Source organism: Tiliqua scincoides, chromosome 8 (genome assembly GCF_035046505.1).
Source record: "Tiliqua scincoides isolate rTilSci1 chromosome 8, rTilSci1.hap2, whole genome shotgun sequence".
Taxonomy (NCBI): domain Eukaryota; kingdom Metazoa; phylum Chordata; class Lepidosauria; order Squamata; family Scincidae; genus Tiliqua; species Tiliqua scincoides.
Window position 1 is genome coordinate 8,022,209 of NC_089828.1, and position 12,856 is coordinate 8,035,064.

Here is a 12,856-nt window from a genome sequence, read left to right on the forward strand (position 1 = left end):
CAGATCAAACCAAAGCAGACTGGATCATGGCTTTCCCAAAACTGTGGAATCTGCTCCTAGAAAATAGGAGAAGACTCCATCCTTTCTGTCTTTCTAAAAAGGCTGTAATCCCTCCCTTTTCTGCAGAGCTGTTGATTAAAAATCCATGTTTGTGGCTTAAATGTTTTGTATCTGATGAAGGGTACTGCAGTACACAGAAGCTTCTGCTACAGTAAACATGTTGGCCATTCAGCTTGCACAAGTATGTTTTTGCTGCTGCACTTGATGTTATTTATACAGTTGCATGTGTTAATGTATTTTTGTTATCCTGCTTTGAGCATTTGGAACATCACTATAGAAATATTTTAATTAATTAATAAATCTTAGATGTACCATAAAATATTATTAGATTCTAAATTTAAATATAAAGCCACCCATTCTAAAACTGAACCACTTAGCCATAACTTGTCCCTTGATTTTGAGAAGTTTTATATCACCTATGGGGACTCAGGAGGAAGAGAATTCTAGAACTCTGGAGAAACTTCAGAGGATGCTTCTCTCTCTTTCTTTGGTCTGACTTGCCACAAAGATAATAAATTTAGGACCGAGTCCTATCCAGATTTCCAATGCTGGTGCATCCTGTGGGAGAGGGGGCAGTCATACAGGCCTCCTCAAGTTAAGTGGGCATCTGTTCACTTACCTTGGGCTGCACTGAGGCTGCATCAACACTGGAAAATTGGTAGGATTGGGTCCTTAAAAAGTTTGGTTGGTTGTAGAGATTGTGATGGAACCTAGGAAAGGGGTAACTTAGATGGATTCTCTGAGGTGTAGATGTAAAGCCATGCAGAACCTGATAGGCCATAAAAGCACAATTGTATAATCCTTGATAGATTCTAGGAAGTCAGTGATGTTGGGTTTCTATTGTACGTACATTACTCCCAAAGATGAACCCATTATTGGACAGCCAGTTGGTACGTTCTGGGCTAACTGAATTTTTCAGACGTGTGTGTGTGTGTGAGAGAGAGGGGGGGGAACTTTACTTGTTTGCTCTATCATAATTTTTGCTAAATAGTGGATATCGGCATCCAAGACTCCTCTTACTGAGATGGTGGAAAGTCATGTCCAGCTTTAGTGGTGGTTTAGTGGCAATAGAATTGGAAGTAAAGGTTCCAGTGCCTAAGGCCTGGGTCATGAATTAATAATTGCCTCCGTGACGGGTGAGGCCCATCAGAAAAGCTGGGAATGAAGAAGTTGCCTAGGAGAGTGCTATCAATCACCCAGTGACCATAACTTCTAGTAATTAGTGTATTTTATGGACCTTTGCTTCAGTGGCTTGGAAGCGCATATGCTCCAGTCGCAGTGAAACTTAGCAGGAGTAATATTCCACGATGATTTATTCGCTTGCTGCGCTGGGAGGTAACCCTATATTAGGGGGAGATTGAGAACTAAGCTGCAATAAAGTGCAAGTTTAGGTAAAGTTTGCCTAGGTTGAGACCTCAGTGTATCATTTTTTTTTCCACAGCACTCATTGCTGGGCAACAGTCAGCAGGCTTTGTGCTGGAGAAATAAATAAAAGCAATTACTTGAACAGAGAGGTGTGCGGACAAGGGAAGAGCATACATTTCTTCTTCAAATCCATCTTGGTTTAAAATTCTGGTTATAAAAATAAATTATTTGCCATACTTATTGCTGCTTCTGCTCATCTTGGTTACAGACAAGTCTAAGGCAAAGCAGAGTACAAAGAGATCCACACCCCACACTTGTTTCCATGTGGAGAAGGAAAATCCCCTTGCTTCCCAGTCCACATCAAGATGGGAGCTCTCTCCTCCCTCCAGTCTCCCCTTGTCCTGTTAAGGGGGTGCAATATGTAGATAGAAGCACAGTGGTATCTAAGTTGTCAGGAGGATCCTGTTTTCTGAACCTTCATTCCTGGCTCCATACCCTAGCCATACTGTATGTTCGCTACCTCAAGATTTAGTGATGGACACTATCTCACAACATAAGTAAAACCCTGCTGGACCAGCCCAGACCCATCCTGTTTCCCGAAGTGCACACCAGCTGCTTTTGGAAAAGCCACAAGCAGAAGAGAAAAGCGTACCTTTCTCCCACCACCCATTCCCTGGCAACAGTGCTAAAAGGTCTACTGCCTCTGAATCTGATTGTAGTGCATAGCCATTGATAAGATCAGTCCTCCTTGAATTTGTCCAAACCTGTTTTCAGTCCGTTCAAGCTGGTGGCCATCACTGTTACTTCTGGCAGCAAATTCCATAAACCAGGACCAGTGCACCAGGACACATTTTTTAGAATAAGAATCTGTCAGGACTCACCAGAAGTGGTGTCATGACTGAAAGTGACATCATCAGGCAGGAGAATTTTTTTAACAATCCTAGGCTGCAATCCTACACTCACCCAGGATTAAGTCCCATTTACTATCACTATTAAAAGCATGTATGATCTGAAGAGAAACCAGAGTATACATTAATAGCCTGTTAAAAGTACAGGTGTGTAACATTTCCCCAAATGCAGTCACATGCCATGGTAGCATCAAGTCTAATATATTAAATATAAAATATTGAAATGAATAGGAACCCACCTGAAATTAGCTCGCGACCCACAGTTTGAGAAACACTGCCATCGACTAATTATGAACTCGTGAAAATGTGCCTCCTTTAGTCTGTCCTAAATCTCCTGCTAGTTTTAATGGCTAATGATGGTCCTTTGCGGGCTGCCTTGTATAATCAGATCCAAGACCCCTGGTTTTAGTGTCTGTTCAATTTCTTCGTAATTTTATAAGCATGTCTTAATCATGTCTCCCCTCAATCACATTTTCACCAAACTATAAAAAGCCCCCAGCACTATAGCCTTTCCCCATACAGGAACCCTCTTGCATTTGCAGTCTGAATTATCTCCTCCCTCCTTAAAAGGTTTTAACCCCTTTTGCCCAGAGGTTCTGCAAGGTGTGGTTTCTGCTGGGTCCGGTGGGAATTCTCCCTAGCCTAGGTGTAGACCCAAAACAGACACGTCATTGCCTCTGTCTGTGTTACTCGGGCTCAAGGCCCTCTGCAGGGGTCACGCATTCCACAAGTTATCAGTTAATGGTCTTGTACATTAAAAATGGAAGCTTCTTCCACTTGGCGGCCTTGTGCTGCTTTGTCCCTAAGCCCCAGACACTGGAGTGCAGCTGGAAACTATGGGCAGAAGATTAAATTAATTTGTAACTCTTCTACCCTCACCCTTCTGTTGGACCTGCGTTAGTAAATCCTTCTCATTTAATTGAAACCCTATTTCAAGGTGGTTTGCGTCTGTTCTTTGTTGCCAATTTAACCTTCCAAACACTGTTAACATGGTTAAATTGCTGTTATATCCTCCTGGATTCTTTTTTAAACTCTGCAATAAGAGGACACTGGAATTGGTATTGGTAGAAAGGGAAAATGAGAGGGCTTCTTTTGCAGTATTTAATATTTATCAGGGTCTTTTTCACGGGAATGTTAAGTCCATTTTAAACCTTGTATCTGGAAATCTACAAATGGGTCTTGGAAATGAATTCTTGCTGTGTGAGTTTCAGGTAATCCAGTTGTGATGTCTCTTGTGGTCTTTCAGAAAAAGTTTTCAGCCCCTGAATGTTCGAAACTGGTGGCTGTTTCTCTCTCAATTGAGGGTTTAACAGCAGTGCACAATCTAAATGCAAAATCTTGAGATGGAAATTTAATTGTGTAAAGTGTGCAGAAAGTAATTAAGAACAAATTTTAGAACATTTCAGACTATAAAGTTCTTCTTTAGCTCGATCACAAGCAGTATCGTAAGTGCTTATTTTCAATTTGCAGTTATGCTGAGAAACATGGAATGTGACTAAATAAAACCATCCTGTGCTCCTCTGTATAACTGTAAATTAAAAAAAAAAACTAGCAAATCGTACAGAGTAATCTAAGAAGGGGGAGGCCGGGACTTTATAGCTTCATTGTCCTGAAAAAATGCTCAGAATGTCCTTGCCTCAGTTACTTCCTGAAACTAATGTTGTCAGAACTTGGAGCCATAGTAGGTTGTGCACCAGTAATCCTGAGGGATGTGAGGCAGGCCAACCAGCCTATGTCTTGCCACCTGAACTGGTCAAAGAAGAGAACTTCATGGGGACCGGCAGCCCTACCAACCAAGGACTCTTTTTTTTTTTAATACCGCTAGACATGACTGTGGATCAGGTGATGTCCAGCGGAAGCCTTGAGGGGCTTGCATTTCAGAGCAGATGAACATGTGACTCTGCCTAATACAGCAATGGTCTCCCCTGCCCAGTCTTGTGCTCTCTGACTGTCTGATGTCAGTCTGATGTCTGTCAGATATCAGTCTGAATGCTCTTTTCCCTCTCACATCACAGAACTAGGGGACATCCACTAAAATTGAGTGTTGGGAGAGTTAGGACAGAGGAAAGAAAGTATTTCTTTACCCAGTGTGTAATTAGTTTGTGGACCTCCTAGCCACAGGAAGTGGTGCTGGTATCTTGCCTAGATGCCTTTAAGAGGGGATTTGAGGAAAAGTCTGTCATAGGTTTCAAGTCATGATAGATATGTACAAGCTCCTGAGTTTAGAAGTAGGCTACCTCAGAGTGCCAGATGCAGGGGAGGGCGCCAGGACGCAGGTTGTGACTTGTTGTCTTGTGTGCTCCTTGAAGCATTTGGTGGGCCACTGTGAGATACAGGAAGCTGCACTAGATGGGCCTTTGGCCTGATCTAACAGACTCTTCTTGTGTTGTCTCAGGCAGAGAAGGGTCTTTCCAGTCGCCTGCTACCTGAGATCCGTCACCTGGATAAGTCAGGGATTTGTACCTTGGGCTCCCTGCATGCAAAATGTGTGCCCTGCCACTGAGGTATGGGCCTCCTGTTGCCAGAGTAAATTTTTTATTTTAATATTATACGCAAGACTGGGTAGGATGCCTCAGAGAACAATGGAATGTTAAAGATAAGGCAAAGGAGGAGGCACAGGGTCCGGGTTGGCTACAGCCATTGGGCTGCCTCAAATAGCCCAATAGTGCTGTCCACTGCCCCTGCCCCTCCCAAAACTCTTGCACCCCTAACCTGGCTCCTTCCTCTGTGTGGGCACAATCAGGAAATGTGAGTGAGCTGGGACAGCACCTGGTGCACTTTCTGTTTCCTGCTTCATCTAAAGCAGTGGTTCCCAACCTTTAGGAGCTCAGGGACCACTAAGGCAAAATTTTGAGACAGTGGGGACCACATGCAACCCCCCCCTCGCACACAAAAATTACAATTAAATTTGTAATACATAAGAAGATTGTTTAATAATTAATGTGATGGTTGTGCTTGCATTTGCTTCACTAGCTGTGAAAGTCGTGGGTTTACATGGAATACATGGAACACATTATAATTCCCCCCCAACTCAGAGGTTTTCACACCCACCCAATTCAATCCAGTCTCTTTTCCCCCACACCAGACCACATTACGCACAGCCCTTGCCTCTTTTAAGTGTGGAAAAAGGGAGAGGGTAAGCACAAGGGGATTATAGACAAGTCATGCAAGGTAGTTAAATGAGCCAACAAAAAGCACACACATCCCTCCACAGTTCCTTTTGTTACACAGCCCTGGCCCTGCTCCCCCCCACTTGTGAGTCCAGAGTCCTTAGGAAAGTGTTCAACACAATTTAGGAAGGTGGGTCCTGAAGGAGAAGAGTCGTGTGAAGGAAGCACCAGCTCAGAGAGGCATCTCAGAATGACTGCTACATGTCTCAGGAAGAAAAGTCCTTTTGGTGTGCACTGCAAGGTCTTTAGGGGGAAAAGCCTCTCTTCACTTCCTGTTCTGATTGCTGTCATGCTCTAGCTGTGGACTACTTTGGTTGGAGCTAAGAGAGTGTGAGCAAGCCTATAGGTAGGCTACAGCCACAAAACAACAGCTGCCTACTCTGCCATTAGTCTGTGGAACTCCTTGCCCCAGGATGTGATGATGGTGTCTAGACTAGATGCCTTTAAAAGGGGATTGGAGAAATTTCTGGAGAAGTTCATCACAGCCACAGTGTGACTAACAGCCCCATTCTAGGCATGTCTACTCAGAAGTAAGTCCCATTATAGTCAATGGGGCTTACTCCAAGGTAAGCATGCATAGGATTGCAATCTGAGGAGATAGGGGAACTGGCCAAGTATAGGGTGGGGGAGGGCTCCTGCTGCTGCTCTCTGAGGAGGAAGAGTCAGGGGTTACACCTGCTGTACTTGGCTACAGTGGTGCCTGTTCTGCAACTTCTGGGATTGCTTCTCCCCAGGTGGGCAGCTTGCAGTAAGACAACAGAGGTGCTGCCTGTTTCCCTCTCCAAAAGGGGTGCCGAAACCTGATTGCCTGGATCCCTTGCTCCACCCCTGGGCATTAGAGGAGCACATCCAGGGGGCCCAATCCTGCCAACTGGGGAGGGGGTACCAGGACCGGGGGTTGAGCATACTGTTTCTCCCCTCTCTTGCTGCCACACTGCCTCCAACTCCCTTCCTCTGTGTTCCTTGGCCAGCTGGAGTCTGGACTCCCAGGGAAACCCCCCCAGTCAGCCAGCCAGCCAGCGATGCCTTTGGGAGTGTGTTCCTTCTCCACCTCCTCCCATTCCTCTCCTCCGGCGGTGGCAGCCCCCCCCCCCCCTCGCTGGCCTGTCCAAGAGACTTCCCAGGCTGGCTGCAAGGGCTTCCCTGATTTGACTCCTGAAAAACCAGGCTGCAAGGGCTCATCAAGGCACAGGGTCAAGGAATGGAGGCTGCAGGCTGGAGGCAGCGGTGGCAGGGCACCTCTCCCCTGCATGCAGCTGAGCCAGGAAGCTGCACAAATTCGCGCACCTTACAAGGCGCCTGCGCTTCACTTTTTCACTTGTCTGGGCACTCACAGACAAGGAGGGAAGGGAGTTGGAGGGGGGAGGCAGAAGATGGAGAAAGGCTATGTTCTGATTGGTTCTGAGCTGCTCTGATTGGCTACTGGTGCTGCAGAGGCTTTTTTCTTCCTGGAAGGGCATTTTTTCCTTTTTTCACCAGAGAGGTCGCGGACCACCTGGGAGGGCGCTGTGGACCACCAGTGGTCTGCAGACCACGGTTTGGGAACCCTAGGTCTAAAGAGTCTGAGGAGAGAAAGGAGTGAGATTGATTGGGAGAAAGTTGAGAAGGCAGGGCACCAGTTTGTGATGCTTCGCGGATCGGAATGCAGTGATCTCACACCTTTCTCTGTGCGGGTTGCTTAAATGCAGAAGGCAATGCAGAGCATGCTGTGATTCCAGCATGCCCCACATTTCCTGCTTTATTGCCGGAAATACTTCCCAGCAGTATGCATCAGGACCATAATTAAGTGGGACAGGCTTTGGTTGCCATGGCAGCCATGAAGTCCTGAACCACAACTACATCGGGGGCCTCAGCATGGACGTTGAAGTCCCCCAGCACTATTAGCCCAGGCACCCCAGATGTTAACCTTCATATGAGTCCTAGGATCCCATCTTAAGTTGATAGTCAGTGAGGGATTCATCCTTATCTGCCTTTTGCTCTTGTCTGTTTCTCTTTAAAGGCCCCCAGAGCAGTCTTGCATTACATGCATCTTCACCTCTTACAAAACGTTTCAGGTTATACTTGGGGGTTCTGTTACTGGGTTTAAATTTTTAGCCAAGTTTACCAACTTAGAAGTAAGCTCAAAAGGAGCCTTAAGGTAATTTTTTTTCAAGTCCTTGATTTTAAGCAACTCCTGGAAAAGACTGAAAGGCTCTCTGGAATGTTAGTTATATGTCTGATAACGTGGAGAGAATTGTAGCACGCGCATGTATCTTGAAAGATTACTGAGGAACATAGCTGAAGGCCTGGTTAGTTTTATGGTAGAGTGGAGAAAGATGTGTTTAAAAATGTGTTCTGTACTGGAAAGTACGGTAGAAACATCTATGATGTACCTTTTATACTGCTCCGTAGACAGTAGCATTCTTAGTGCTATATCTTTTCATTATTTTTAATCATAAATGAGAAAAATGGCTTCACGTAATATTTTCCATTCATTCTCCTTGCAGTCTTGGCGGTTTCACTCCTATTCTACAGATGTTGTTGAACATCTGTGGCTGCTTAATACCAAGTCAGTCCCGTGACCCATCTAGCCTTGTTCTTTTTACTCCACTGTCTTAGCCTGAGAAGGATCTTTTCAAGCTCGGTTGACCAACCCCTTTTACCTAGAGATGCCAGGAACTGAATCTGGAACCTTCTGCAAGTGATTCATGTGCTGATAATGGTGCAGATCAGATGTACAGGACAACCCCCCCCCCAAATAAGCAATCGCTGAGGATAGCAGTATTCTCATAGATGCTGGTGAAGCCATGTGCAGTTGTTAAAATGCATTTCAGGATCCTTTGGCATGTTGCAGGGATGCTGGAGCCTCCTACAATCTGAAATTGTGCTATAGCATCTGCTATGAGTTCACACTAGATATATCTTTTGTATCATGTGGCATGGGGCTTGCAGGATTCATCTGTATTGTAGGCTGGGTATCTCCAGAGCTTATACTTTCTTCCATCCTAACTCCTATCTTTGAAACAAAGTTTCAAACAGACTAACTCCTGTGTTTCCCTCAGCTGAGTATGCTTAGGATGCTCAGGTTTCAACATATTAAAGCCAAAGTTGTGACACTTGCTTGTCTTTAAGGAAAGACACAGAAACATCTTTTGTTGATTGCAGAAACAGATTTTGATCCAGTGCTTACTTTTCTGCATATCCACAGAATGCAGATTCGGGGCTCTTCACCCAGCCACCTTGGTTTGTAGCAGCCATGAGGAAGAACCTGCTCTTGTTAGCTCACAACCCATGGCAAGGTGGTGTGTTCTGCAAGATGTTCCACAGTGTAGTGGGAGGTGATGCATTTAGATAATCAGGAGAGTTGGATAATGGAGATTCAAAGAAAAGGGCCTTCCATGGGTTGAGGCATTCATCCAACAGTTTCTAAACTTACCACAGTTGTAGTACCCTGTCGCAGTGGTGTAATCACTTGGCTCTACTGGATGCTGCCATCTTGAATGGCATGAGAGCTCACGGTATTCAAGCATGGCAGTGCTTGGGAGAGCCAGTAAGAACAGGCTGCTGAGGATATCCTATGGTTCCCATGTTAAGTTCACTATGGTGCCCTTGGGCACTACGGCACGCAGTTTGGGAACCACTGCATTGATCTATTAATTTGTCAAGCCAGGAGAATTCCAAAACTCCAGAGCATAATGGGAATATGCTCCTGAATCTGCAATGGAGCAGGAAGACTTTTCTGATTGACTGCCTCAACTTGTGTGCCTTTATATCTTTTCAATTTTCTTTTGGGGATTATATATCATTTTATGTCCAAATGGATTTTTTGTGTGGACACAATGCTCATGTATGCAGAGCCCTAATCTGTTTGTTTTTTCTGAATTTTCGTTCTCACTCTCTTTTTTTCCCTTTTGGCTTCTTTACTTTAGCTGTTAGCCTATTTATAAATCTAAATCTACATGCAGAGGTCATTGGTTGACTGAACTTAAAACCATTTTACTCAGTAAATTTAATTAAGAAAATACAGTGCAACTCATAAGCAAATGAGTTTTTCCTAGTTTTAAACCAAACCATCCTCTTGAGTGTTGATTGCCTTGCTCGACCCCTGGTGATACTGAAACAGGCAAAATTAAAAAGGACATTAAAGCTTCATTAAATCTGAAACACATTTAGTACAGTGACATATCTGCAGGCTATTTCAGGGAAGATTACAGACTCTTTTGTGAGATTCTTAATTTATAATACCTTGACACTCTGGTGGGGGAGGACTTGGTGTAACCCAATGAAATAGTGGTTCTTGGTACCTCTGAATTGGATTTCTTGCTGCTTGGGTGCTGTTGGAATGTTCAATAATGTTGCTCCTTTATATATGAAACAAATCTCTATGGTGGTCCTTATTTTTTTGAACATGCAGTCAGGTTAGTGTGTATGTAATACACAAAAATATCAATTTCCAAACTGATGAAGCCCCACTTCTCTAGCAAAGTTATATTTGCATAAATATGCCAAATTTGCATAAATACCTTTCATTTGCATTGATTTGCATAATATGAATGATGCTTCTATTGCAGCTTGTGTGCAGGGAACAGTCAGGTATCTCTAGACAACTCTAGTTTGCTCTATTTGCAAACAAACAAATGTACTATTTTAGTTAGTACTCATTTCAACTTCTTTCTTCAAAGAACCAGAGCAATTTGCAACATATTCTTTATTCTCTTTTAAAAGAATAAATTAATTCTTTTGAAAGAATCCTGTCAACAGTTTACCCCCCAAGGTAGGTGACCATGCACCTCTCAATCATGCTCCGTGCAGCTCAGAGCTTGGTTAACCTGGAGGTTGGAGACAGACAGACAGACAGACAGACAGACAGACAGACAGACTTTATTTATATCCCGCCCTTCTCCCTAAAGGGACCCAGGGCGGCTAACAACATATAAAAAACACATTTAAAAACATAAATTAAGACAAATAGCAGATAAAAACATTAAAAACACATTAACAGCGACCTTAAAAAACAGTAGTCAGATTAAAAGACAGAATAAAAAGAGTACAAAAGAGCAAGTTACAGAGGAATCAGGCCTGTAAAAACTACAAAATGTGTAAAAAATGTTAAAAAGGCCAAAGAATCAGAAGGCTTATGTAAACAGCAGTGTCTTCAGGCCTCGCCGGAAACTCTCAAGAGAGGGAGCCATTCTCAAGTCAAGGGGAAGGGAGTTCCATAATGTTGGTGCCACTACCAAGAAGGCCCTATTTCTTGCAGCTGCCCCCCGGACCTCCTTGGGTGGCGGCACTTGTAAAAAGGCCTTTTCTGATGACCTGAGAGGGCGAGTCGGATTGTACGGGAGTAGGCGGTCTCTAAGATATCCTGGCCCAGAGCAGTATAGGGCTTTAAAGGTCAAAACCAGCACCTTGAATTGGGCCTGGAAACGAATGGGCAGCCAATGTAGCCCCCGGAGAAGCGGACTGACAGAGTCAAACCACCTAGCTCCAGTGACCACACGGTCTGCCGCATTCTGCACTAATTGCAGTTTCTGAACCGTCTTCAGGGGCAGCCCCGCATAGAGCGCGTTACAATAATCTAACCTCGATGTCACCATGGCATGGATCACCGTGGCCAGGTCTGCACGATCCAAGTACGGCCGCAGCTGGCGCACCAGCCGAAGCTGAGCGAAGGCCCCCCTAGCCACAGCCGCCACCTGGGAATCCAGGAGCAGCTGCGAGTCCAGGAGGACCCCCAAGCTGCGAACCTGCTCCTTCAGAGGGAGTGCAACCCCATTCAGAGCAAGCCGATAATCCAGCACCTGCATCGAGGATTTCCGAACCAGGAGAGCCTCTGACTTATCCAGATTTAATTTCAGCTTGTTGGAGATGACGTGATGATGTCATCATTGACTTCTGGAAGGGACCACCATGCCACTGCACAACATGGGTGAGAGCTTTGTGCAGTGGCACTTATTCTTTACACTTTTTACACAAAACACTGTGTAAGATAGGCTAACCTGATAGAGAATGACTTGCTATGGCCATCAACTAATGATAAGACTTTGAAATATGCTTTTCCATATCTAGCACACTTAACAGATGTCCCATGCAGGGTCTTTAAGCAGCTATGGAAGGACAGCTTCAAAGCTCGACCAGACCTGCTGTCCAGTTGCCCCATTGAGCTGGTGGAACCTCTTTTCAGTGGCCTCTAGGATGGGAGCAATCCCTCATTTGAATCTGTTATCTTTCAGAGTACCCTTCAATAACAGTAGGCAGAGTTTCCCATCCTTCCAATGCATGTTTAAGAGTAAAGTGAGGATGCTAATCCCTGCTGGTGATAGAGCATACTCAAGGGCCTTAGTCCTTCTGGGCTGATTAGTGTGGAGCACCATGCTATCATCTATATATTGAGTTGGACAGTGGCATACCTGGCGGGGGGTCCATGGGTACAAGTGACCCTGGACTTGTACCCAAGGTCAAGTCACAGTGCCCACTGTCACATCCTAGAGGCATTCCTGGCTTCTCAGTCTATTCTCCATGCTGTCTTATAACTTCCACCTTCCATCTCTGTCTTACAGATACACTCAGTCAAACCCCTGAATTCCTTTGTCTCTTGGGCTTCATCCAAATATCTTGAATTCCTTAAAAACTCTCATGTTGAAATCAGAACAGATTATGTAAAATTATGTCTACGTTTGTCTCTTCCCACCATTTATTAATGAGCACAGGATTTGAATTAGGATGGCAGGCGGATGTGTAACATGATTGCCTGTTCCAAATTTAGCTATTTTCCTTTTTTAGAGGTTATGTTTACTATTTGTCAGTATTTGTCCATTTTGCACTCAATATTGAACTGAATTTTTTGGTGTTATTTCCTCCCTCCCCAGGAATATCTTTCCTTTCTTCCTCCCCCTCAACTCCTGATGCAAATCTTTCTAACTAGACAAATATTATTTCCTTTCCCAGCTTGCTCTCGGGAGGTTCCCGTATCCTCAGGTAAGAATGTTCATTACCGCTGCCTGCCACTGTGGCGTTCATTCCTATGTATGAAGTTGCAGAGAGTAATTGTGAACCTTGTAGCCAGGTTCAAATAAATCTGCCCTGCTAAATCAAAACGTGGTATCACCACACTTGTCTAAAACTGCCTTTAATATTTGTTTTTTTAATCCTGAGAATTATTTTATATACTTGAGACTGTATGAATGAGCGTGGGAAGGAGGGAGGAATGGAGCCTTACCTTATTCCAGATTACTTGATGAAATTAGGAAGGGAACACTGCTGTTTTTTAATTACCTGTTTTTGTTTTTGTTTTCTTGTAAAATGCAAGTTTTAATTTTGAAAAACAAAACGAAACAGGAGGGTATTAAAGGCTATGGGTAGACTGTTTGGTTG

At 44.3% G+C, this 12,856-nt stretch overlaps 1 protein-coding gene across 2 annotated transcripts in view; it reads left to right on the forward strand.

The window, feature by feature from the left end:
* MAP2K5 (mitogen-activated protein kinase kinase 5) overlaps positions 1–12,856 on the forward strand; it is a 148,603-nt gene that overhangs the window by 80,078 nt on the left and 55,669 nt on the right. The window contains exon 17 of one of the 2 annotated variants that reach the window (XM_066635045.1): positions 12,431–12,460. The exons of the other annotated variant lie outside the window; for it this stretch is intronic. Within the exon in view, the coding sequence (XP_066491142.1) occupies positions 12,431–12,460 (30 nt within the window). The remainder of the gene's footprint in view (positions 1–12,430; positions 12,461–12,856) is intronic. 2 annotated transcript variants of the gene reach the window in all.